The following is a 27,107-nucleotide window of genomic DNA, read 5'->3' on the forward strand; positions in this document are numbered from 1 at the left end:
AAAGTGGAAAACCGCTACCAGGAGTCCCCAACCCCAGACCTAGCAGCAGCATGGACAGCGGCGAAAGCCCAAGTCTAGGAGCCCTGGGCCTGCATTACAACCCTCCCAGGCCGCCAAAGACGTCAGGTAAGGGTATGAGGGCAGGGGAGGTGGGGAGACAGCAGAGCCAACAATTCAAGTAAGGAAGGGAGGTACACAAAGGTCACTGCCTGCTATGTACGAACCGATCACAAACAATGTTCACTCCATTCAACAACTCACCTCAGCACTCACGCTGAACGCAACCATAAACACGGCGGAAACTACCGCATCCAGAATGCACCGCGAGGGCCCGGACCGCGGGGGCGTGACAGAACTCTACGCGAGCGTTTCGCTGGGCCGTAGGGCGATAAAAAAAACTACTTTGAAGCTTTTAGTGGCAGAATTGGCTGTTGACGTCTGCTACATTCAGAGAACCTTTATGGCCTCTAGATATCAGCAGTGAGCAATGAAAAGAAATTGTGAAGGAAGAAAACCTTCCCCCCGCCCCATCCCCGGGCCGGAAACGCTTAAGGACTCCTGAGTCACGTGGCCCATACGCGCCTAAGCCCCAAGTTAAAGAACACGTGGGGCTTCCTTATCCTGAACCTTTCAAATTGGACTTGGTGAAGTTGGGTGCTGACTTGCAGAGGATTGTTTTTAACGTCCCTTTCAAGTCCGTGTTGCCCGCTGTTAACGTGATTAGCCGTGTTCGCCGCAGTGGCAATAATCGTTTGTTCGCCTCTTCAGCCGACTTCCGCCCATGTCCAACATGGCGATTGAATATTCCTGACCTTTACGGGGTTGGGCGGTGATTGCTGTCTGAGCTGGTAGGGGGTGGAGCGGTTAGTAAACAGCAAATGCAGGAGCTTCTGCGCGGGAGTCAGCCATGGACTGGAAAGAAATTCTTCGCCGGCGATTAGCGACGCCCAGCACCGGTACTAACAGTGAGTTTGGGAGGGGCTGCTCGCAGAGATAGCCAGGCCCTAAATTCCTGAAGATGCGGGGAGATGCGGGAGAAGCAGCTACTGGGAGCCGCACTTTACGCTTCTATGGAAGCTCTCTCGATAAAGGCAGTTGGACTGTGATTTAGGGTTACTGAAAGGTTTGATCCCCACTTCCCGGGAAGAGGAGTTGCGGAATGAGGAGCTACCTTAGCACCAACTTACGTGGCTGTGACCTAGGCTTTTGAGGAATAATTGAGAATCCCAGTCCCAACAACTCTTTAATCCTACTGTAACCTATAATCCATTGATCTTTTGTCTTTTTATTATCACACTTTTTTTTACTTCCCTCCTTATACATTTTAGATTTCATAATAGATTTTTCCCTTATCCCTTCCCTTCACCTTCACGCTTGCCTGTTAACCAACCTGGTTAAAACTATCTTTCCTATTTCACACGTGCCTTCAGGGTAGCCAAAAGTGGCTGGAGAAAAACGAAACCATGGTGAATGGTCTCACTTTTAGTTCATGTCCACGAACCTAAAGGAAGTGTTTCAGTCATTTATTTACGCATATTCCTTGTTTCCTTACACTCAGTTCTGGCAGTTCTCATCTTCCAGACATCCAGTTCTCCAGTATACCCTACCTACTCTTTATCTTCAGTTGATGAACTTGTATATGTATTTGAGAAAGTCGGAGCTCACCTGTTCCCACTTACCATTTCTATCAGCCCTTTCCTCACCGTAGATGCCCATACACTCTGCCTTTACTGTTAAAATGAACTAATTGTCCCTGCTCCTATTTGAGACAATTCCTCCACTCCAACATTAGATCATGCTCTCTTTCTTTTATTCACTCTCATCTTCTCTCTCAGCTATTATCAGATTTTCCTTCTTTATTGGATCATTTCCATCAACTGACAAACATGTTATAATATACTCCATGGAAGAAAAATATTTTTTTAAACATTTATTTTATTTTTGAGAGACAGAGATAGAGCATGAGCAGGGGAGGGGCAGAGAGAGAGGGAGACACAGAATCTTAGGCAGGCTCCAGGCCCTGAGCTGTCAGCGCAGAGCCCGATGCGGGGCTCGAACTCATGGGCCGCGAGATCATGACCTGAGCCGAAGTCGGACGCTTAACCAACTGAGCCACCCAGGCGCCCCAGAAAAACATTTCTTCTCACATCTCCTTCCAGCTTTTGCTACATTTTTCTGTGCCGTTTATAGGAAAAGTTACATGTACTTGTACATCCTCGTCACTCTTCTCTTTTTTGAATTTTTTATAACATTTATTTATTTTTTGAGAGAGAGAGAGACACAGAGTGTGAGCAGGGGGCGGGCAGAGAGAGAGAGACACAGAATCCGAAGCAGGCTCCATGCCCCTAACTGTCAGCACAGAGCCCAATGTGGGGTTCAAACTCATGAACCACAAGATCATGACCTGAGCCAAAGTCAGAGGCCTAACCGACTGAGCCACCCACGTGCCCCATTCTCTGCTTTGCTCTTTTTTTTTTTTTTAATGTTTGTTTATTTTTGAGAGATAGACACACAGTGTGAACAGGGGAGGGTCAGAGAGAGAGGGAGACACAGAATCTGAAGCAGACTCCAGGCTTTGAGCTGTCAGCACAGAGCCCGACGTGGGGGCTCAAACTCACAAGCTGTGAGATCATGACCTGAGTCAGACGCCCAACCCACTGGGGCACCCGGGCGTCCCCTCTGCTTCGCTCTTAAACCCACCCCATTGCATGCTTGTTATGTGCCAAGTACTGTTCTAGGCTATAGCAGTAAACAAAACAGATAAAAAAAAGTCCTTGTAGAACTTAAGCTTTAGTGTTGGGAGAGATAAATAAAATAATAAGTAAATCATTTAGGTTGTACAGCTTCTATTTAAGGCTGTTTCCTTCAGTAGTGTGCTAGATCCCATTTTTACCTATTCAAAGGTGTACTCCTGCAGTTGTCTCTGTCTCCTGCACCAGGTTTTCTTTCTCAGTCATTCCTATCAGTATTTAAACATGGTGGTATTTCTCTCACCTTAAGAAATATTCTTGTCTTAAACTTCTACCTCTTAGCTATGCCTCATTTCCCTGTTCACCTTATATTATTGCTTGTTAAAAGAACTGTTGATTATGGGGCGCCTGGGTGGCTCAGTCGGTTGGGCGTCTGACTTCAGCTCGGGTCATGATCTCGCCATCCGTGAGTTCGAGCCCCACATTGGGCTCCGTGCTGACAGCTCGGAGCCTGGAGCCTGCTTCGGATTCTGTGTCTCCCTCTGTCTGCCCCTCCCCCACTTATGCGCGCGCTCGCGCGCTCTCTCTCTCTCTCTCTCTCTCTGTCAAAAATAAATAACTTAAAAAAAAAAAACCTGTTGATTAAATCTGTACTGTAATTCCTGCTTGTCAAGATCATTAGTGATCTCTGTGTTGTTCCAGTGGTCAGTGTTTAGTCCTCACTTTCCTTGACCTGCCAGGGATATAGTAGTTCACTCTCGTCCTAAGTATACTTTTCTCTCTTGGTTTCTGGGAGACACACTCCCTTAGTTTTCTTCTCACCTCACCAGTCATCCCTTCTCAATCTTTGTTTTCTTCTCCCCAGCAATTTACCATCAGAGTGCCCAAAGCTAAGTCCTTGGTCAGCTTCTATTCTATTCTCTATCTACACTTACCTTCATGGTGAAATTAACCATTATTTTTAAGGCTTTAAATACTGTATATTTGCTTTTGTCTCTTAAATGTGTATTTCCACTTCCCAAATGCCAGACTCATATATCTAATTGCCTACTTGACATGGCCACTTGGTTTTAATAGGAATCTTTTTTTTTTTTTTTTTTTTTTTGAGAGAGAGAGAGAGAGCACGTGCGCAATCCAGGAGAGAGGCAGAGGGAGACAGAGAGAGAGGGAGAGAGAGAGAGAGAGAGAGAGAGAGAGAGAGAGAGAGAGAGAGAGAGAGAGAGAAAATCTTAAGCAGGCTGCATGCTCAGTGAGGAGTGGGGTTTGATCCCATGACCCTGGGGTCATGACCTGCACTGAAATCAAGAGTCGGATGCTCAACCAACTGAGCCACCCAAGCACCCCTGTAATAGGTATCTTAATCTTAATTTATCCAAGACTGAACTCCTGCTTTCCTTTCTAACTTGCTCACTGGTAGCTTTCCACCTTTTTGATATTGGCCACCCCATCTGCTCAGGTCAAAATCTTTAGAGATATGTTCAACTGCTCTTTTTCTCTGATATCCACATCCAGTGTGTTTGCAAATCCAGGGACTAAAAAGAAAATATATCTAGAATATTTACTCCTAACTGCCTCCATTGCAGCCACCATGATCCAGGCCTCCACCATCTGTCACCTGGATTACTGCATTAGCCTCCTAATTGTTTCTGGTGGCTCTCTCCCTCACCAATGAGCTAGTGGCCTTGTCTCCCGTTAATCTGCCTTCCCTCATCTACGTTTCCTCTGGCCCACTCTGCTACAGCCACACTCACTGCCTCCCTCTTCCCTGGACACACCAGGCACACTCCTCTATCTTAGGGCCTTGACACTGGCTATTTCCTTGCCTGGTATGCCCTTCTCCCATGATATCTGGATAGCCTGCTTCCTTGCCTTCTTCAGTTTTTTGCCCAGTTTCATCTCCATGAAGCTTTCCCAGACACTGTTGAAAGTGTTGTGTGTATGTATGGACACATGTGCATGTGTCCACTCACACATATATTTGTGTGTCCCTAGAATAGTTGAGTGAAAAAAGAATGAGTGAAATAATGAAAATGACTCTAGGGGTTTGGGCTTGGGTGACTGGATGAATACCATTAACTGGGATAGAAACATGGAATTAGGAGAAGAGTAGTGAGGTGAGGAATGGGAAATTATTAGGTATGTTGGAGTGTGAGGATGAAAATATTTTGTTTTGAATGTATGAGGTTAGAGTTCAAGAGCAGTGTCTGTGTTAGTGACATACACTTGGGACTTAGAAGTCACACTACAAAAGTTGAAATGAGGAAGAAAGAGTAACAAAAATAAATGGCCAGAAAATAAGAGAATCGACAGTGTGGTCCAAGGTTAGGAATTAACATGGCACATGTGGCAGAAATGCAGGCATAAGAGAGGTTTAGGGGAACAACTATAGGCATGTTGGAAGGAAGTGGAAAGAGGAAAAGGAGGAGGAAAGTAAACTATTGAGAAAATAGACCCCAGAATTGAAGATTTCAGTGAGGCTGCAGTGTAGGTATGATGACAGTGAGGTTTTGAATACCAGAAGGAGAGAAAAGTTATCTGAGGGTATATGAGAGTTTAAGATTTTATATAAGGTTAGTATATTTAGGAGCAGATAAGATCTGTGGTCTTGCCATGGAACTGAGTGACAGAGGTGACCCCCTCTTCAGAGTTGAGGTGTCATGGTTACTATCATAAACGTTATCCTTCCTTGATGATTAATGCAAGACATTGAGGTGAAGAACACGGCACCAGTTGCTATGGTCAACAAACTGGCAGACTGACTAAATATGATGGCTATAGGCCAGCTGCAGGTGGTTTGGTGGGTAATAGCATCCTGAGGTCTGAGCTCAGATGGACGGGATTTGCATTAGGTAGAGGAACAGTGATTGCAAGCTGAAACTCATATGAGGTCCAGGACTGTTTTCTTACTGCTCTAGCCCCAGTGTCTAATAGTGCTCTATACATAGTAGGTGCTCAGTAAGTACTTTTAATGGAATGAATCATGAACATGCCAGAAGTCTGTAAGGGAGGCAGTGACTTGAGGAAGAGACAAGTATAGTGATAAAAAGAAGTGAAAGGAGCAGCTGAGATATGGTTGAAGTTGCAGGGGAGGCTTTTTCAGTGGAAGATAGTGATTCTTCCTGTTTTCAGAAAATTAATATAGATGTTCAGTATCTAAGCACAATTTTCAATGTCTTTTTTGCACTGTAATTACCCTATGGTAAAAAATACTTATTCCAAAAGTGCTTTTCCCTTTTAATCTATTTTGTTACCAGAAAAAAAAACTGAACAAGAATTAAAAGATGAAGAAATGGATTTATTTACCAAATACTACTCAGAATGGAAAGGAGATAGGAAAAACACAAATGAATTCTATAAGACCATTCCCCGGTTTTATTATAGGGTAAGTGGTATCTAAGCAAATGTCTTAACAGAGTTTATAAGTGAAATGTAATTTTTAAAATGGGATCAGCATCTTTTATTTTGTATAAATACAGGATTATATTTAAAATTTTATATAGTCTTTCATTGTAGTTGATCTTACTGTTTTGGAATTGATATATCTCAGGGCTTGATATAAATTGGTATAAGAACACAAAGTTGTTACTTGGCCCCCTTTTTTTGGGTTACTGGCTTTTTATTCCTCATTTTCCTATGGATATTTGTGGTAGGTATTCTGTTGGATTATGTTGTCTTTTTATAAGACTTAGGTTTACTTGGCTGATCACCATTTTTAACTTTTGTCTTTTACTCATGTTCTAAGGTATAATACATTTTGCTCAAGGTTGAACTGAAAAATAGATTAAAATGGAAAACTTGAAAAGTTAGACTCAATTATGTTTCCTCATGCCAAAACCGTGAAGTCTTTGATAAAGATTATAGTAAACAGTAAGACCTTAAGAAAGCTACTTAGAGCTGAAGTTGAAGGAATAAGACCTATTCAGTATTATGTAAAATGTGACCACTGTAGAAAAGTTAACTGTGGAATTTTAGCAGAATGTCTCTTAAACCTGTTACCTTCTAAACTCAATTATAACAATATTTACAAAGAAAGTAGGAGCAATGTATTAATATAAGTGAATTATCCAGATATTCTTCAAGTACAAACTTTTTCCAAGTAAAACAGTGTGGACATTCCTCAAAAAATTAAAAATAGTTCTACCCTATGACCCAGCAATAGCACTGCTAAGAATTTACCCAAGGGATACAGGAGTGCTGATGCATAGGGGCACTTGTACCCCAATGTTTATAGCAGCACTTTAACAATAGCCAAATTATGGAAAGAGCCTAAAAGTCCATCAACTGATGAATGGATAAAGAAATTGTGGTTTGTAAACACAATGGAATACTACTTGGCAATAAGAAAGAATGAAATATGGCCTTTTGTAGCAACGTGGATGGAACTGGAGAGTGTTATGCTAAGTGAAATAAGTCATACAGAGAAAGATAGACACCATGTGTTTTCACTCCTATGTGGATCCTGAGAAACTTAACAGAAGACCATGGGGGAGGGGAAGGGAAAAAAAAAAGTTAGAGCGGGAGGGAGCCAAACCATAAGAAACTCTTAAAAACTAAGAATAAACTGAGGGTTGATGCGGGGGTGGGAAGGAGGGTGGGGTGGGTAATGGTCATTGAGGAGGGCACCTGTTGGAAGGAGCACTGGGTGTTGTATGGAAACCAATTTGACAATAAATTTCATATTAAAAAAAAACTTTTTCCAAGTAAACCATTTTTATTGGAAACCTTTTTATAATACTGTTTGGCAGTCTTTTAAGAATTATATGACTAGGGGTGCCTGGCTTGCTCAATTGGTAGAGCATCCAAATCTTGATCTTGGGGTCATGAGTTTGAGCCCCACATCAGGTGTAGAAATTACTTAAAAATAAAATCTTTTTAAAAATTACATAACTAAGCCACATTTGTCATGGAAAAGAGAAAATACAGCTGATATTCTCCCATAACATTGCAGACATATAAGTATTTTTGCATGAATTCTTCTACATACTTCTGTGTACATGTATGTGTTTACCAAAAATGGGATGATACCATACATACTTCTGCTTTTTGTATTTCATAATTTCTTAAACAGTCCACTAGACAACTGAAAATTTTCGGTAGTCTGGGGGCACAGGAAGGGAATTGACATTTATTGAGTGCCAGTGTACTTCAGAGCATTTTATATTCATGATTTCATTTAATCAGGATTATGAAATAGTATCTTACTAACCCAGGAACAGCCCTTAGATGTTGATATGATCCCATTTCTGAACCCAGGAGTCCATTTTCCTGTATTTCCAGTACTAACCTTTGGCTTGCCATTGTGGTTCCTGAGGGAAACCCCTATGTCCCATTTCTGTTTCTTCCTTCTCTCTGTGACCTCTTCCAGATCCCAGATGGTTTCCTGTTTGCAGATGCGGATTTGTGGGATGTTCTTTTTGTTGTTTCTTCTCTCTCTGTCTTTCCACAGCCTTGGAGAACCTAGTATCTTTATCTTTGGTCACCACTTCCCTCCTTGGCAGATTAGCTGGTTGACTAGCCATTGGAGCACAGTCAGAGTTTCATCCCCAGCCTTACTTCCCAATACTTCTTCCTTTTCATGGGAGGGATGGCATCTTAATTCTTGGAAATGAAAGGTGGAAATCATGGCCAATTTGGATTATGGTTACTTAGCCACATTTAATGGGGCAGAGATATGGAAGAAGAAATCCTTGAAGCAAATTGTTTGAAGTCGAATTGGAATGAGTCATTTTTAAGCCCTGTTTATGGAAATCACTCCAGTGGGCATACCCTCTACTTGGAGGGGAACATAATAGACACTGACTTGACCATTTCCAAGGAGTAAGATCATCCAGGCTCAGAAGTCATATTCTGCTAAGGCGGTCTATCTTCAGTCCTAATTTCATTCTGTCAGTCTAAGGTTATAGTGGAAAGAGCACTCTGAGAATATAAAATGAAACTTGGGCTGGACCGTTAGTTCTTTCTAGGCAGGGATATGGTCTTGCTGATCATTGAATTCTCTGTGGATCTTTTTTTTATTTTTATTTTTTTTTATTTTTTTATTTTTTTATTTTTTTTTTTCAATGTTTATTTATTTTTGGGACAGAGAGAGACAGAGCATGAACGGGGGAGGGGCAGAGAGAGAGGGAGACACAGAATCGGAAACAGGCTCCAGGTTCCGAGCCATCAGCCCAGAGCCTGACGCGGGGCTCGAACTCACGGACCACGAGATCGTGACCTGGCTGAAGTCGGACGCTTAACCGACTGCGCCACCCAGGCGCCCCAGTGGATCTTTTTTTTAAATGTGTGTTTATTTTTGAGAGAGAGAGAGTGTGTGTGCATACAAGTAGGGGAGGGGCATAGAGAGGTAGGGACAGAGGATCTGAAATGGGCTCTGCACTGACAGCAGAGAGTCCGATGCAGGGCTCAAACTCAACGAACCGTGAGATTATGTCCTGAGCCGAAATTGGACACTTAGAACTGACTGGGCCACCCAGGTGCCCCTAAATGAACTTTTTAAATTAATAACTTGAAGTTAAGAAAAATTGAGATGCAAAAAGTAATTTGAGGGTGTGTACTTAATTTATGTACTATTTTATGAGGCCAAATATATTTTACATAATCCAGAACTGTGTAAATCCTAGAATTTAGGTGTAGAGAAATTAACTCTAGTGTATTTTTAGCTGCCAGCTGAAGATGAAGTCTTACTACAAAAATTAAGAGAGGAATCCAGAGCTGTCTTTCTGCAGAGGAAAAGCAGAGAACTATTAGATAATGAAGAATTACAGGTAAGCATAGAATAAAAGGTTGCTTTGGATGTTAGCTATTTTGTATTTGTACTAAAGTCATACAGGATCTCAGGGTTTCTTAATGGAATCACTGCTGCAGAGTGGGTGAAGGCCCTGGAGCAATGGTTCCTGTCAAAGTCAGCTGCAGAACTTGCCTGGGCACAGTTCTCCCCAAAATAGTTTTGTTTTTTCAAGTCCCTAGGTGGAAACCAATTTGACAATAAACTTCATATATTGAAAAAAAATAAAAAATAAAGTCCCTAGGTGACCTAACAAGGCCAAAGTTGAGAGCCACAAGTATGGGGTCAAACTGGGGGGGTTCACATCCTAGCCAGGCTCTGTGATCTTGGACAGTGGACTTAACATTTCTGTGCTCCAAATCTCATTTATAAAGTAGAGATAACAGTGTCTATGTCACATAGTTTATGGATTAAGGAAGTGTTGTATAAGAAAACTTTAAACTTAGGCATTCAATAAATGCTAGCTATTTGTATTATGTTCTTAGTAATCAAAAGGATAATAGGGGATAAGATTCATCTTAATACTAAATTTCTATCATGCTACCATTTTAATGGAAATAACACATTTAACCAATGTTAAATTTTGTTTTGTTAACTGTAACATCTTCATTTCTGCAATTCTCCTAAGAACTTATGGTTTTTGCTGGATAAGCACCAAACACCACCTATGATTGGAGAGGAAGCAATGATTAATTATGAAAATTTTTTGAAAGTTGGTGAAAAAGCTGGACCAAAGTGCAAGTAAGAATAGTATAACTAACAAAGGAGTATGTTAAACATTTTAAATGCCTCAAATAAATGTTAATGAAAATATAAGCCAGTGGGGTGACAATTTGAGTCCATTTGAGTTATTAATCAAGTTTAATAAAATTAGTCAAAATTCTATTGGTATGAAGTTGTTAAAAGAAATAATACTTTATAATATGGAGTATTTACATATCTTGCAACTACATATATATAGTACATTTATTTACAACAGTATGGGCTTTCATTCTTAGGATGATAAAATACAAAGATGTATGACTTAATATTTTAAGTTTTGAACTACGATTCTCACTTTGATTTTTTTCGTTTTGATTTTTAATTCTTTGGATTCATGCTGTTGTTAACTAATTCAATATAGAAGTCATTTTTATATTATGTTGGCATATGATTTTAATCTTTATTTCCTTTCCTTAGGCAGTTTTTTACAGCAAAAGTCTTTGCTAAACTCCTTCATACAGACTCTTATGGAAGAATTTCTATTATGCAATTCTTCAATTATGTCATGAGGAAAGGTGATTTCATTTTCATTGTGCTTAAATTCCTCTGGGAATCAAAGAGTTTTTGGTACATGCTTTTATAGTATCCCTTCCATGTGAAACAACTCTCTTAGTAAGTCTGAATAGCAGAATTTGACCCAGATTTGTTTTCTTATTACTCCATTTCTCTCCTGGAATTTGCTAGAGCTGAGATTTCTTACCATAAATTTGGGTTCATTATTATAAACAAAACAAAAACATGTATCCTAAAGATACTAACTAAAAAATATTAGGGGTGCCTGGGTGGCTCAGTTGGTTAAGTATCCAACTCTTCATTTTGGCTCAAGTCGTGATCCCAAGGTCATGGGATTAAGCCCCTCGTTGGGCTCTGCACTGAGTGTAGAGCCTGCTTGAGATTCTCTCTCTCTCCCTCTGCCCCTCTCCACTTGTATGCTCTCTTTTTCTTTTTTTTTTTTTTTTTTTAATTTTTTTTTTCAACGTTTATTTATTTTTGGGACAGAGAGAGACAGAGCATGAACGGGGGAGGGGCAGAGAGAGAGGGAGACACAGAATCAGAAACAGGCTCCAGGCTCTGAGCCATCAGCCCAGAGCCCGACGCGGGGCTCGAACTCACGGATCGCGAGATCGTGACCTGGCTGAAGTCGGACGCTTAACCGACTGCGCCACCCAGGCGCCCCTCTCTCTTTTTCTAAATAAATTAAATAAATACATACATACATACATACATACTATATATTAAAGGCTAAACCAAGAGTTTTAATGTATGGTGATTTAAATTATTTTAATTCACTGGTAATTCTATTTCACCAATATACAGTTGACTCTTGAACTACACAAGGGTTGGGGTACTGACCTCCCATGTAGTCAAAATGAGTATAAGTTTTGACTCCCCCAAAACTGACCTGTTAATAGCTTGTTATTGACTGGAAGCTTTTCCAATAATATAAACAGTTGATTAACCCATATTATATATGTTATATGTATTCCATACTGTATTCTTACAATAAAGGAAACCAGAGAAAAGAATGTTAAGAAAATTGTAAGGTGGGGCACCTGGCTAGCTCAGTTAGTGGAGTGTATAACTCTTGATCTCAGGGTTGTACGTTCGAGCCCCATGTTGTTTGTAGAGATTACTTAAAAAAAGGGGTGCCTGGGTGGCTCAGTCAGTTCAGTCTCCAACTCTTGATCTTAGTTCAGGTCTTGATCTCAGGGTCGTGAGTTCAAGCCCTGCATTGGGCCCTGCATTGGGCTCTGCACTGGGCATGAAGCCTACTTGGAGAAAAAAAAAAAAAACATAAGGAAGAGAAAGTACATTTATAGTACTATACTGTATTTATTGAAAAAAAATCCATGTATAAGTGGGCCCACACAGTTCAGACCCATGTTGTTCAAGGGTCAGCTGTATTGTAGGTTGAGTTGCCTGAGGATAGTTTCAAATTCAAAATTGTAGCATCACATTCTAGGAGTTTTTATTAAACAACCTGGAGTTATGATTCCTATTAAGTTCCAGAAAGATCTGTGAAGTTCTAGATGTATGATTTTTAACTAGTACTTAGTCACAGTAATAACCTCGGTAGAATAAATGCACCTTCATTGAAGGCATAACATTATAATTGCTGTCCCTTTTTGGTGAAACACCAAGTTTAATGGATGTAGAACAATATTCTCAAGGGCATGAACTTTATTGTCACTTTAGGCAGGGTAGACGTGTTGATATCTGCCATTAATTATATGGTATATTTCATTACAAACAATTTTGGGGTAATATATGTGTGAGAAATGTTTGTAGAGTTACTAGTTTGTCCCCCTAATCTAGCTGTCTATCTCCTTTTATCCAAATATATGCTAAAGGACAGATCTTAAAATTACATTTCATCTTCTTATGTATTGTCAGTTTGGCTTCATCAGACAAGAATAGGACTCAGTTTATATGATGTTGCTGGACAAGGGTACCTTCGGGAATCTGTAAGTATTAACCTATTTTAATAATTACTGTAGACACCAAAATGTTAAAAGTAGTTATCACTGGTTGGGTTACAGGTGATTCTTACATTGTTTTTGTTTTTGCAAATAATGTGTTTCCCCCAAAAAACTTTTAAAATGTACATTGACCACAAGAATTCCTTTTTAGATTCTTTTCCTCCAACTTTTTTTCTCCAACTTCTAAAAAGAGCCTTTCAAAAAGAAAATAAAAAGAATATAGTGTTTTAACAGCATTAAAACTCATTAAAGAAACAGAGGAAAGCTTTTGGTTATTCATGAGTGTCATAAATGATAGGGCCAGGAATTTTTCAGGCTGACAAAGATCAAAAAGTTCGATAATGCATTTAAGAAGGGAATATAAAATAGGGTGTGGTTTCCCAGACTCTCAATTCATGGTGCCCTTAGTATCTCATTAATTTTTGCATAGTTCCTCTACATCAAAAGAAATACCTAGCAGTTGCATTTATTAACCAGCTGGTTCTAAACAATTTATGAAAGTATCCATTAAGCTTATTATTGTATTAGCCATTTGAAAAAATAATACACATAAGTTGAAAATAAGTAATATTTTTGCTTCATTCTTAAATTACAATTACTAACGGAATCTGTGCCCATGGAGCAATGTATGGGTAGTCAAACTTGGCAATTAGATTGGACAGTCATCCTCATTTCCTATTCCATACTAATTTTCCTGTGGTACTTGCTTTATCACCACAACCATCAAGAACCTAGCTTTGCAAAGATTGATGTCATTAAAAAGCACATATCTCAATCAGTGTTGAAAATGTGAACTACCTTGAGCTCATAGCTCTAGCTCATAGTGACATCTATTATGTACTCTCTGGCAGATGTCACTGTTCTCCTGAAATTTTGAAAATACCCTGCTGCACCCCTGTGAGCTTACTGCAGCATTCCTGGGGCACAATTTGGGAACTGTTGGTTTAGCCTTGACTTGCTGGTGGGAGTGTAAAGTAGGTGTGGGCTTTTGGGGCAAGGTGGGAAATTTGCCAGTGTCTATCAAAATTATGAACATGCACATTCTTAAAAAAATTTTTTTTAATGTTTATTCACTTTTGAGAGAAAAGAGCATGAGTGGGGGAGGGGCAGAGAGAGATGGAGACAGAATCCAAAGCAGGCTCCAGGCTCTGAGCTGTCAGCACAGAGCCCAATGCAGGGCTTGAACTCACTGACCGTGAGATCATGACTTGAGCCAAAGTTGGACACTTAACCGACTGAGCCACCCAGGCGCCCCTGAACATGCACATTCTTTGACTCAGCAATTTCACTTACAGAAATTATGTCCCATGTTCTCTCATAATATCTGTGAATGGAAAATTAGCTTATTGTCCCTGGAGTATTGTTTTTAGTATGACAAAAGATTAGAAACAGTCTAAATGTCCATCAGTAGAAGACTGGTTAAATGGATTATGGTACACATTTACAACTACATGGATGGAACTAGAGTGTATTAAGCGAAATTAGCCAGAGAAAGACAAATATCATATGTCCTCACTGATTTGAGGAATTTAAGTTACAAAACAGATGAACATAAAGGAAGGGAAGCAAAATTATATAAAAACAAGGAGGAGGACAAAACGTTAAGAGACTCTTAAGTATAGAGAACAAACAGGGTTGCTGGAGGGGTTCATGGGAGGGAGGATGGACTAAACGGGTAGAGGCATTAAAGAATCTACTCTTGGGGCGCCTGGGTGGCGCAGTCGGTTAAGCGTCCGACTTCAGCCAGGTCACGATCTCGCGGTCCGTGAGTTCGAGCCCCGCGTCAGGCTCTGGGCTGATGGCTCAGAGCCTGGAGCCTGTTTCCGATTCTGTGTCTCCCTCTCTCTCTGCCCCTCCCCCGTTCATGCTCTGTCTCTCTCTGTCCCAAAAATAAATAAACGTTGAAAAAAAAAAAATTAAAAAAAAAAAAAAAAGAATCTACTCTTGAAATCATTGTTGCACTATATGCTAACTAACTTGGATGTAAATTTAAAAATGAATTAATTAAAAAAATGAAAAGAGAGCAAAAAAATAAATAAAAATTGGGGTGCCTGGGTGGCTCAGTCGGTTGAGCGCCCAGGTCATGATCTCATGCTCATGAGTTCGAGCTCCACGTCCAGCTCTGTGCTGACAGCCCAGAGCCTGGAGCCTGCTTTGGATTCTCTGTCTCCCTCTCTCTCTGCCCCTCACCTGCTTGCATGCTCTCTCTCTCTCTATCTCTCTCAAAAATAAATAAATATAAAAAATTTTTTTTTGAAAATAAATGGATTATGGTACATCTGTACAATGAAAAAATACATAACTATTTAAAAACAAGAACCTTGGGGTGCCTAAGTGGCTCAGTCGGGTAGGCGTCCGATTTCAGCTCAGGTCATAATCTCATGGTTTGTGAGTTCAAGCCCCACATCAGGCTCTGTGCTCACAGCTCACAGCTTGGAGCCTGCTTCCGATTCTGTGCCTCCCTCTCTCTCTGCCCCTGTCCCCCTTTCTCTCTCTCTCTCTCTGTCTATCTTTCTCCCTCTCTCAAAAATAAATATTTTTTTAAAAATTTAAATACAAAAATTTAAAAAATAAAAGCAAGAAGCTCTTTGAGAGCCAGGATTGAATGACTGTAAAGTATGTTGTTAAGTGATAAAAGCAAGATACAGAAGAATTTGCATAGTTTGCTGCTATATCCTTCATAAAAAGAGACAGAGAGGGGCTCCTGGGTGGTTCAGTTAGTTAAGCAGCCAACTTCAGGTCATGGTCTCACAGCTCAAAGGCTTGTGAATTTGAGCCCCATGTCGGGCTCTGTGCTGAGAGCTCAGAGCCTGGAGCCTGCTTCGGATTCTGTGTCTCCTTCTCTCCCTGCCCCTCGCCTGCTCATGGTTGGTCTCTCTCTCTCTCTCTCTCTCAAAAATAAATAAACATTAAAAAAAATTTTTTAAGAGAAAGAGAAATACACATATATATGTATTGGTTTGTATGTGCATAAGTTATTTTGGAAAGATGCATCAGAAGCTGATATAGGTTACCTCTGGGAAGAGGAAATAGACGAGACTTTCAATGAATACTTTTTGTTCCTTTTGAATTTGGAATTTTGTAGAATGTATTACTCAAAAATATGTTAAAATTGAAATAAAAAATAAATTTGTAGAAACACAATTTAATATGTTTACCACTCACATAGTTATATAACTAATTTAAGTAGTTTAATTATTTATTTTAAGTTTTATCACTCACATAGTTAATATACTATTAATGCTGAATGATTTTTAGGACTGAAATTCAATATTCCAGTATTTAATGAAGAAACAAGATTAGACATTTAACACTTTGATTTAACATTTTGATTTGTTTTATTCTTTCAGGACTTAGAAAACTACATATTGGAACTTATCCCTACTTTGCCACAATTAGATGGGCTGGAAAAGTCTTTTTACTCCTTTTATGTTTGTACAGCAGTTAGGAAGTTCTTCTTCTTTTTAGACCCTCTAAGAACAGGTAAAAGAAAATCTTATCTTAGATATTATAAGGATATTATTCTAAATCTTAATAAGCAGAGAAGTCATTAAGATGTCATTTATTTTTCTAACATGTCATTGCCCTTAATATATAAATATCTTTTATGATTTATTTGCACCAACTATAACGAGCTGTGTGACACTGGGCATGTCACCTAACCTCTAAAATGATGTATGAATTGGTTAATCAGTGGCTCCTTCCAGTTCTAAAAAACAGTTATTCTGTTCTGATACTTGCTCTTCCTGTTATGTAATATACGGAGAATTGGTTCTTTTTGATGTAAAATATGAAACTTTAAAATACCAATTGTGTGATTACTCTTCTAAAATACCTTTATAAAATTGAGTTCCTCTATTTTTTTTTAAATGAAATTGTGTTTGTTCTTTAAAGGGAAAATTAAAATTCAAGATATTTTAGCATGCAGCTTCCTAGATGATTTATTGGAGGTAAATATGTTTTTAAAATACTTAATTATATCACTTGACAGTTACTGTCTTCTAATCATGTCTCTGTGTTTATTTAGTTAAGGGATGAGGAACTGTCCAAAGAGAGTCAAGAAACTAATTGGTTTTCTGCACCTTCTGCCTTAAGGGTTTATGGTATGGTTCCTATCATAATGCTAAAATTTGAGTTATCCTTTCCTCAGTTAATTGGTGTGCAAAGAACAGTTTTATACATAGGCTAATGTAGCTTAGGATCAAAGTATTCTAATTACCTTAAGAGCTAGTATTATAAATTACTAAAATTTACTTCTCAGTTTCTTGCTCTTTAATAGAACATACAGAATGTAATTTGACCCTTTCTTAATGACTCAGGAGCATCTTTATGAACATCAGCTATTATCTTGCATTGTGATTAAAATGCCACTGCTGTCAGTATCCAGAGGCAGGTGTTCTAGGGACTGTTTGCTTATTTCCTTTAATTTCATTAGTCTGCTACACTATTCTCTTGGGTGGTCTTCTGATTCATTTTGGCATCCTTGATCTCTGCTTTCAAATACTCACATTTCAGTGCTTTTTATTGACCCCATCTCTCTCTAATTTCAACACCTAGGAAAGTTTTAAACGCCTGCAAACTGAAAACAAATAATGATGCGGAATAGCCCAAAGGCCATGGCCTTCATGATGGGTTTTCTTTAACTGGTTCTAGCTTAAGGGCTGGTGTGACAGAGTCCAGGGATAGTTGATCTTAGGGCACTACCCTAATATAGTTTGAAAATCAAAGTATTAGCCAATAGAAAGAACTTTTTGTGTTTATTCTTTTGTATTCTAATTAGAATTTTACTTCTGTCATGTCTTTTTATAACTTTTGTTCCCAAGGCCAGTATTTGAATCTTGATAAGGATCACAATGGCATGCTCAGTAAAGAAGAACTCTCCCGCTATGGAACAGCAACCATGACCAATGTCTTCTTAGACCGTGTTTTCCAGGAGTGTCTCACTTATGATGGAGAAATGGTAGTAGTTTAAAGCTCTGATAAGTTTTAAAAATTTAGGCTCCCGCAACTCCCACAAACCCTTTTCTTGATGTGATACAGCATTATTTTTACATCTATCTTAAAAAGTCCGAACTAATCAAATTGTTTGAGTTTTGGAGACTTTGATCTTAAGGAAAGTTCACTTTAAACATGGACTCGGGGCGCCTGGGTGGTGCAGTCGGTTAAGCGTCCGACTTCAGCCAGGTCACGATCTCGTGGTCCGTGAGTTCGAGCCCCGCGTCAGGCTCTGGGCTGATGGCTCAGAGCCTGGAGCCTGTTTCCGATTCTGTGTCTCCCTCTCTCTCTGCCCCTCCCCCGTTCATGCTCTGTCTCTCTCTGTCCCAAAAATAAATAAACGTTGAAAAAAAAAAAATTAAACATGGACTCAGGACAGATACAAAATTTTAATATTTTCATTTCATTATCGTCTCTTTTTTTTTTAATGTTTCAAGTTTTTATTTAAATTCTAGTTAGTTAACATACTGTGTAATATTAGTTTAAGGAGTAGAATTTAGTGATTCATCACTTATATAACACCCAGTGCTCATCACAACACATGTCCTCCTTAATACCCATCACCCATTTAGCCTATCCTCTGCCCACCTCCCCTGAAGAGTATGGACTAGTGAGAAAACAAAAAAAAAATCTCAAATGGGCAAATCCTATCGACTGTTTTCATATAGATGATTCATTCTTTAAACTACTAGGTCAGGTATAGTACCACAGATGCCATGGTTTAAATCCAAGAATCAGGTTGTATTATTTTCTGTAAGTGGCTATGTTAGTACCTAACAATTCACATGCACCTGTCCTTTTATCACAACAATGCAAAATACTTTAGGAAATTCTAACTAGTATTTTATGTTTTTTTGTTTATTTATTTTGAGAGAGAGTGAGAGTGCACGGGGGAAGGGCAGGGTAAGAGGGGAGAGAATCCCAAACAGGCTCCACACTGTCGGCACAGAGCCCACTGTGGGGCTCCAACTCATGAAATGTGAGATCACGACCTGAGCTGAAACCGAGTCGGACACTTAACTGAGCCACCCGGGTGCCCATCTAGCGTTTTAAAATCACCATCCTTGCTGTTAAAAACACATGTTAGGGATCTGATAAATTGTCAAACGAATGACAGTTAAGAAATGGTCGGGGATGGGGCGCCTGGGTGGCGCAGTCGGTTAAGCGTCCGACTTCAGCCAGGTCACGATCTCGCGGTCCGTGAGTTTGAGCCCCGCGTCAGGCTCTGGGCTGATGGCTCGGAGCCTGGAGCCTGTTTCCGATTCTGTGTCTCCCTCTCTCTCTGCCCCTCCCCCGTTCATGCTCTGTCTCTCTCTGTCCCAAAAATAAAGAAACGTTGAAAAAAAAAATTAAAAAAAAAAAAAAGAAATGGTCGGGGCGCCTGGGTGGCACAGTCGGTTGAGCGTCCGACTTCAGCCAGGTCACGATCTCGCGGTCCGTGAGTTCGAGCCCCGCATCAGGCTCTGGGCTGATGGCTCAGAGCCTGGAGCCTGTTTCTGATTCTGTGTCTCCCTCTCTCTCTGCCCCTCCCCCGTTCATGCTCTGTCTCTCTCTGTCCCAAAAAAAATAAATAAATGTTGAAAAAAAATTTTTTTTTAAGAAATGGTCATATTGTCAGAAGAGAATTGGGGTTTTAGGTTTTATCATTTAGCTTTAATAAGCAGTTTTCTGAATAACATAATTGATAGCTGGTGGCACAGGAAAAGGAGGGAAAGGTACAGAAACTCTGCTTTGTGACTCCTACGGCTGTTTACACTCTGAGGAGCTTGTACTATTCTAATGACTTCTGGTGAATAAAGTAAACCAGAGGCTTCAACTGTGAACGGAGTTAGATCATGATGAGGCTGCATCTCTTTAGCTCTTTATATTGCAATTTATGCAAAAAGGAATTCTTAATGTTAGCCTAAAAAAGTATTTTCCAAGAATATAAATTTTTTTCTAAGTGAGAATCTCTCAAGTGTTCTTTTCACCATGCAAAAGTAATCTGAATATGCCTTTTTTGTAGAGAAAGCTTTCTGTTCTCCTTATGTCATTCTAGCTTTTATTTGTGCTTTTTTCCATTTCTTTGCAGGAGAACAGTTTCAGTTAAAGTAGAATGTCTGGTAGTCTTAAGATGGCTTCTTACTGGAAATCATCTGATTTAAAAATGTTTAAACAGTATTTCAAAGTAACTATTTAAACATACTATTCTATTCCAGATAAACTTCCCCCCACCCCCAAAACTGACCACATTGAAATGAAGATGCTAATTTAGTGGCATTGTACAATAGCTTGGTCACTGTCCTGTCCATTTCAAAGGCATAATCAAAGAAAATTACTCCTTAAAGCAGCAAATCTCTCGTAAGAAAATGAGCTGTGTCCCCCAGACTATTCCCAATACAGATTAACTGCTAAGTAGAATCCCTAGAAACCAATATTAAGTATACAAGTGGATGTCTCATTTCATATTAAAAAAAATTGCCATCTTTGATTGTAAAATGGCTTCAATTCATTAGATACTCACTTGAAAAATTAATTCCAAATAAGGCTTCTAATGAACATCCTTTTCTTTTCTGTAGGACTATAAGACCTACCTGGACTTTGTTCTTGCGTTAGAGAATCGAAAAGAACCTGCAGCTCTGCAGTATATTTTCAAATTACTTGATATTGAGAACAAAGGATATCTGAATGTCTTTTCACTTAATTACTTCTTCAGGGTAAGTCTCATTTAACAAAACGTTTACTAATAGATGTTAGAAGCAAATCAAGTCTGCTTTTAGTTTTTTGTTTTTTTTTCCTATTTAAATTGACTAAAAGCTGATTAGATTAGTTGTAGAACACTAAAAAAGTGCAAATATGGAAGGGGTTATACTGGACATGGAGATACAGATATGCATGAGAAATTCGTTGCTTTGGTGATCAAAAACTAATGTGTAAAATCCTACAGAAGCTTCAATTAAACAGTTCAGAAAAGGTAGAACTTTTGCAGACTTTGGTAGTAGTAGATTCTTTTATTTTTTATTTATTTATTTTTTTTAATGTTTATTTTTTTGAGACAGAGAGAGACGGAGCATGAACAGGGGAGGGCCAGAGAGAGAGGGAGACACAGAATCCGAGGTGGTCTCCAGGCTCTGAGCTGTCAGCACAGAGCCTGATGTGGGGCTTGAACTCACGGATGGTGAGGTCATGACCTGAGCCGAAGTCAGACGCCCAACCGACTGAGCCACCCAGGCGCCCCAGTAGTAGATTCTTTTAAATGCTGTGCTGTAAAAAAAAAAAAATTATTTTTGTATGTATATATTTTTAATATTTATTTTTGAGAGAGAGATACAGAACACAAGCAGGGGAGGAGCAGAGAGAGACACAGAATCCGAAGCAGGCTCCAGGCTCCAAGCTGTCAGCACAGAGCCCGACATGGGGTTCACACTCACAGACTGTGGGATCATGACCTGAGCTGAAGTTGGACGCTTAACTGACTGAGCCACCCAAGTGCCCCTTATTATCATATTTAAAATAATTTTAGAACTGGCTAGGGGCGCCTGGGTGACTCAGTCAGTTGGGCATCTGACTCTTGATTTCGGCTCAGGTCATGATCCCAGACTCATGGGATTGAGCCCCACGTCAGGTTCTATGCTGTCAGCCCAGAGCCTGCTTGGGATTCTCTCTCTCCCTCTGCCCCTCACCCCTGTGTCACACGTGCACTCTCTAATAAAAAGAAAGTAACTTAGAAATAGGAATAATAATAATAAATTTAAAACTGGCTAGAATTGTGTGCCACATTTCAGCATGAAAACATTATTGCTGAAGTACTTATATTGCACCTTAGGTGGTCTCAGGGAATAACATGATGAGTTCTGAAGGGAAATTTAATTGTATCTTATCTGATAAGCCTCCAGGTGCACAAGGTATAAAAGTAGGAATGTCTGCCCTTTTAAGACAAATCATTCCTAAATTTGGTGACTTTTCCATTTGGTAGAATAATTTTGTATAGTAGTATTTCATTCCATTACCTTAGAAGACTAAGTGATTTTTATATGGTTAAGACAACAGTAGGAAGAAATGGCTTTTTTTAAATGATAAAAATGACATTTTCACATCTTTCTCATAAACCATTTTTCTCCAGAGGCTTTCTCTTTGCCATTTAAAAATTTGATATTTTAAAAATAACTATTTGGTTTCTGAGTTTCATACTATGTATTTCTTAGTTTCATGTTAAATTCTCTAAAACTTCCATTATGATTTCCTAGGTCGTAATGACTGCAAATATTAGGATAAATTACAATTGCAGTATTAGTATACATTTTTTAGAAACTGAGTCAATGGCTAATATAAGAATATAATACCAACTCATCATAGGGATCTCCCACTTTAGGCAGACCTATTCAATTAAGATTCAATTTTAGGAAAACAAAGTAAATGTATCTTTTGGAAATTAAACCCTCAACTCTTTTTCAAAAAGATTTCTTTATAACATTCTTATAATACTAAATTTTGTCAAATATTTTATATTGGGGTGCCTGGATGGCTCATTCGCTTAGTGTCCGATTCTTGATTTCAGCTCAGGTCATGATTCCACGGTAGCAAAATCGAGCTGTGTGCTTAAGATTCTTTCTCTCTCTCTCTGCCCCTCCTGCTTGCTCTCATTTATTTTATCAAAGTATTTAGGCTTGGTTGTGTGGGTTAAGGTAATTATTTATTGGTACTGAGTCCTGCAGTCCTAAGCTGTTCATAAAGTCTTTGTACGTCAATATTCCAGTTATAAAGTGGGCCTAGATGTTGCACTCTAGATCATACCTCCAGGTCTACCCCTCTAGTAGCTGGGGGTGTACTTAAAGATTCTCATCTACTTCAAAGAGATGCCCTGTGCACACACTGATACCAGTGGCACCACATACTGAGTAAGCACCTGCAACGTATTTATTTGACTATTTACCAAGAATTTTCCAGTGAATGACTCTCACCTAAAATATTTATTAGTCCAACTGGATCACAGTAGTTTCTTTAGTTAGGGTTTTTTGTTGTTGTTGTTCTTAAAGGTTATAAAAAAGTTTGAGGGAGTTTTGCTTACATTTTTTTCTGTCAAGTAGAAGGCAAAGTATAGGGTGGGAGGCAGAGGTGGCGTATTGGGTGTCTTAAAGAATGGTGAGGGTATGGGGCGCCTAGGTGGCTCAGTAGGTTAAGTGGCCGACTTCAGCTCAGGTCACGATCTCACGGTTTGTGGGTTCAAGCCCCGTGTCAGGCTCTGTGCTGACAGCTCAGATCCTGGAACCTGCTTCGGATTCTGTGTCTACCTCTTTCTCTTCCCCTTTCCTGCTCCCGCGCTCTCTCTCTCAAAAATAAACATACATTAAAAAATTAAAAAAAAAAAAAAAAAAAGAACGGTGAGGGTTTGAACAGCATTCCTGGAAAATGAGTGGATCAGGCATCACAGATTAATCACTAGGCCATGTAAAGGCCGATCTGAGGTTGGAGACCATTCCTATATGGTAGCAATAATCTGTAGACTTTTTTTCTGGGATTCTCAATAGCAACGTTATGTATCTTGAAAGGTTGGTAGTTACACTGAAATTGTTTAAGTTTGGCCGACTGGATGTGAAGCAAGGTCAAGGAAGTTGAGAATATTGGCAAGAGTGGTTGAAATGATAAGGCTTGTGGTCTGATAGGAAAGGAAGTGGAACTAGAAAGGGGCCTTGGGACAGGAAGGGGGCTGTTGTGCATTTTTTATTTACAGACTTATTTCTATCCATACAGGCCATACAGGAACTAATGAAAATCCATGGACAAGATCCGGTTTCATTTCAAGATGTCAAGGTTACCTTTTCTTTCCTTTTCAGTAAGCTCTACACCCACATAGAGCTTGAAGTCATGACCAGGAGTTGCATGCTCTACTAACTGAGCCAGCCAGGCTCCTCTACCTTTTAATATATGTAATACAGATAATCACCTATATTAAATGAAATTTTATATGAAAGAAACTTATGAACTATGAAGTGAATGAAATCAAGTATTTGCTGTTACTTGCTCTGAACCAATATTTAAATCATTAGTAACTGAGACCACACTTGGACTAATGATTTGTATAGTTAATGATTTTAGCATGTCAGTCTGTATTTTCATCGGAAGCATTCATTCATTTGATTGAAAATTAAGAGAATCCATATAACCTGCATCCTTTGGCAGCCTATTCCAAGTTAAAATGAATTTTTAGCTTGGTAACTATAGTTGACCCTTGAACAACACAGGAGCTAGGGGCAATACCCTCCCTGCTCACCCAAGCAGTTGGAAATTCACGTATAACTTTTTAAAAAATGTTTGTTTATTTTGAGAGAGAAAGAGAGTGTGTGTGCAAGCAGGGGGAGGCAAAGAGAGGGAGAGGATCCCAAGCAGGCTCCACGCTGTCAACAGAGTCCAATGCAAGACTCGATCCCACGGAACCGTGAGATCATGACCTGAGCTGAAATCAAGAGTCAGATGCTTAACCAACTGAGCCACCCAGGCGCCCCCCTCTCCCCCACCTATAACTTTTGACCCCCTGGAACTTAATTAATAGCCTACTTTTGACTGGAAGCCTCACATAAACAATAACATAAACAGTTAACACATATTTTATATATTACATGTTTTATATACTATATTTTTAAAAATGAAGCTAGGGAAAAAATATTGAGAAAATCGTAAGGAAAAGAAAATGCATTTACTGTATACTGTATTTATCAAAAATATCTATGTCTAAGCAGACCCATCCATTTCAAGTCCATATTGTTCAAGAATCAACTATATTTAGGTTTGGACACTTTTTAAATCTGCTACTTCAAAGGTCTTGCTTGCTTTGATACTATTATGGAAACATCAGTCTTACAATATGAAAACTACCACTATTTGAAACACATGCTGCTACTTAGCATTTTTGTAGACTTTACCAGCTATGAAAAACATTCAGTATCTAGTACAGATTCAGATTCAGGCTAAGTAAATAATAAAATAACACATCCAGTTTTAATTAAGTATAAAACAATAATAATAATAATAAATGAGACAAATCTGAAACTATGCAACAGGCAACCTAAGAATTAGTAATTTTAAATTGCCACTAACCTAGAAAGGGACGTTTCACAAACATACAAGATTAAAAGCTCATAGATTTCATTTACCTGAATTCTTCTAATCTTTTTAAAATGTAATCTCCCTCTTTAATTTTTTTTTTTTTTCAATGTTTGTTTATTTTTGGGACAGAGAGAGACAGAGCATGAACGGGGGAGGGGCAGAGAGAGAGAGAGACACAGAATCGGAAACAGGCTCCAGGCTCCGAGCCATCAGCCCATGTAATCTCCCTCTTTAAATGCTACTAAATCCTGAGTAATTTTCCTGCAAAAAGATTAGAAAACGTGCACCTAATTCCTTGTAAATATTCATATAGTATATCTCATAATATAGAAGAGATTTTTCCATCTATTCCAGTAACTTTTAGCACAATTTCATGGTCATTCTGGAATTCCTTGATACTGAATGTCCCTCACCCACCACCCATCTTAGATCCAGAGTATAAAACATTGACATCACTATTGGAAATGAAGCGTTGTCATTATTCTTGGCTCTGGAAGCATTTAAGTTTTTAGTTTGAGCTGAGTTTGCACTTAAATCAAGACCTTGCTTTACCAACAATTAGAAGACAACATTAAAGTATAAGATACTTATCATGTATTCAAAGAACACTGCATTAGTTTTACCACTAATTAGCTATATAGCTTGGATCAGATGAAACTCCAAGCCTCAGTTTCTTTCTCTCTCAAGATGAGAGATAGATGCCACATACCTAAGGAATCTTCCAGTAAAAATTTGATTGTGTGTAGGGAAAAGGAGTTGTCTGTTAAATGGAAAAGAAAAAAACTAGAACAAAAAATTTTACATGAGGTCAAGTGCCAGCCTTGAATTTCACATCACTATATGAAAGAAATTAAGTTCATCAGATACCAGGTTTCATTGTATTTTTTTCTCTCTCACAGGATGAAATCTTTGACATGGTTAAACCAAAGGATCCTTTGAAAATCTCTCTTCAGGATTTAATCAACAGTAATCAAGGAGACACAGTCACCACCATTCTAATCGATCTGAATGGCTTCTGGACTTATGAGAACAGAGAAGCCCTTGTTGCAAATGACAATGAAAACTCTGCAGACCTTGATGATACATGATCTCTCAAAGACTAGACTGTGTTCATTAAGATAAACTTGAATGCTGCATGCAAAACCTTTCAAGCTGGATCCTTAGAAATGGCCTAAATAAAATACTTTATATGCCTATAGAACACAGCAAATGTTCTGGTTATTGGAATTTTGTTTGCAGTAGTTGGAAAGCAATAGGATGAAATGTTTTAGGAGGTAGTAAATTCTGGTTCCACTTAGCTCAAGTAAGGCAAGTGTGATTTGGTAAAGGTAGGAGTCCACTTTAAACCTATATCATCTTCAGAAATGAAGTTTTCATGGGATATTTCTGACATTAGACATTGAGAATTTGCATATTTGAGGGATAATTTATTTATATGTGGTCACTTAACCTTGAGTCTTCTAAAGCATTAAGTCTTCTAAAGCATTAAAGCAGAGATTATAAACTTACCCATTCATTAGAAGAGAGCCATTTCATTTCTGGGTTAGAAGTCTTTGGACGTGATGTTTCTTTTTAGGATGTTTCAATAAAAAGTATTCAAGTTAATATTTCAACTAAAAACACTATTGTATTTTTAAAAATCTGTCTAGCTTTATTAACCAGTACCAGGGTTACACTGTACAAAACTCCATTTCGTTAAGGATTTTGTTAGAGAAATTAACTCAGTGTAAAGATTCTCAATTATACTGTTCTGTGTTTAATTTGTTTATGAGAAGAAAGATTAGAAGAGGGCAAAATATCATGAACTATGATCCAAAGGAAATAGTAATTATAAAAAGAGTTGAAAAGGAAGGAAAAGTGAAAGAGGCTTAAAAATAAGACAAAACCATTTAATGCATTTCTGGGAAATTTTATAGTTTGCATAAGTAAAGTATAAAAATTTAAGGCACAGTGAATAACTATATAAACATTACAAACTGGCCACTGTTGGACAAGTAGAGAAAGTGAAATTTAAGAAACAAAACCTTCATAATTCATCTTCTACTACAATCAGAAGAGTTTCTAGGTAAACTTTCAGATCTAGTGCCTTTCAAGAGAGAAGATTCAGATCATCTTTAGATATGCATGCCTTCACTGGATAAACCAATAAATATCTGAGTTAGAGGTCCTATCTCAAATGAAGTTTAAAACAAATTGGAGGAGGTCAGGTTAACATGTTTTAGCGCTACTGGTAAACTAAAATTTATGGTGACATTAATTACATAATCTGAAGATTAATCCTTTAAGTACTAAATTAAAGAGTTTATACCCATG

The 27,107-nt window shown here is 38.7% G+C and overlaps 2 protein-coding genes across 7 annotated transcripts in view; one reads left to right on the top strand and one right to left on the bottom strand.

The window, feature by feature from the left end:
- PRORP (protein only RNase P catalytic subunit) overlaps nucleotides 1-577 on the bottom strand; it is a 137,812-nt gene extending 137,235 nt beyond the window's left edge. For 2 of the 4 annotated variants that reach the window (XR_015252426.1, XR_015252427.1), the window contains exon 1: nucleotides 262-577. The gene's annotated coding sequence lies outside the window, so the exon portion shown is untranslated. The remainder of the gene's footprint in view (nucleotides 1-261) is intronic. The other 2 variants (XM_025919519.2, XM_086709928.1) reach the window with 2 other exon arrangements.
- PPP2R3C (protein phosphatase 2 regulatory subunit B''gamma) lies at nucleotides 402-25,995 on the top strand. 3 transcript variants are annotated; one of them, XM_086709931.1, is made up of 13 exons: nucleotides 402-956; nucleotides 5,945-6,072; nucleotides 9,350-9,454; nucleotides 10,103-10,215; nucleotides 10,654-10,751; nucleotides 12,631-12,701; nucleotides 16,067-16,199; nucleotides 16,611-16,666; nucleotides 16,744-16,819; nucleotides 17,540-17,676; nucleotides 20,270-20,407; nucleotides 23,442-23,501; nucleotides 25,694-25,995. In XM_086709931.1, exons 1-13 carry the CDS (start codon nucleotides 908-910, stop codon nucleotides 25,880-25,882), a joined length of 1,353 nt encoding a protein of 450 aa, XP_086566057.1. In that variant the 5' UTR covers nucleotides 402-907; the 3' UTR covers nucleotides 25,883-25,995. The 3 variants fall into 3 exon arrangements, with proteins under 3 accessions (XP_086566057.1, XP_025775288.1, XP_086566058.1); XM_025919503.2 differs by having other exon boundaries at nucleotides 403-965; XM_086709932.1 differs by lacking the exon at nucleotides 5,945-6,072 and having other exon boundaries at nucleotides 408-965.
- The last annotated feature ends 1,112 nt before the right edge of the window (nucleotides 25,996-27,107 follow it).

The sequence above is a fragment of the Puma concolor genome, chromosome B3 (genome assembly GCF_028749965.1).
Source record: "Puma concolor isolate L17-30 chromosome B3, mPumCon1.1.hap2, whole genome shotgun sequence".
NCBI classification, from domain to species: Eukaryota; Metazoa; Chordata; class Mammalia; order Carnivora; family Felidae; genus Puma; species Puma concolor.

Bases quoted from the DNA above. Each gene is read 5' to 3' on its own strand.
- PPP2R3C (XM_025919503.2), top strand. From the start codon at position 908: ATGGACTGGAAAGAAATTCTTCGCCGGCGATTAGCGACGCCCAGCACC. The intron at 17,677-20,269 runs GTAGTAGTTTAA...TCTTTTCTGTAG, and splicing joins TCACTTATGATGGAGAAATG to GACTATAAGACCTACCTGGA. The intron at 20,408-23,441 runs GTAAGTCTCATT...CTATCCATACAG, and splicing joins CACTTAATTACTTCTTCAGG to GCCATACAGGAACTAATGAA.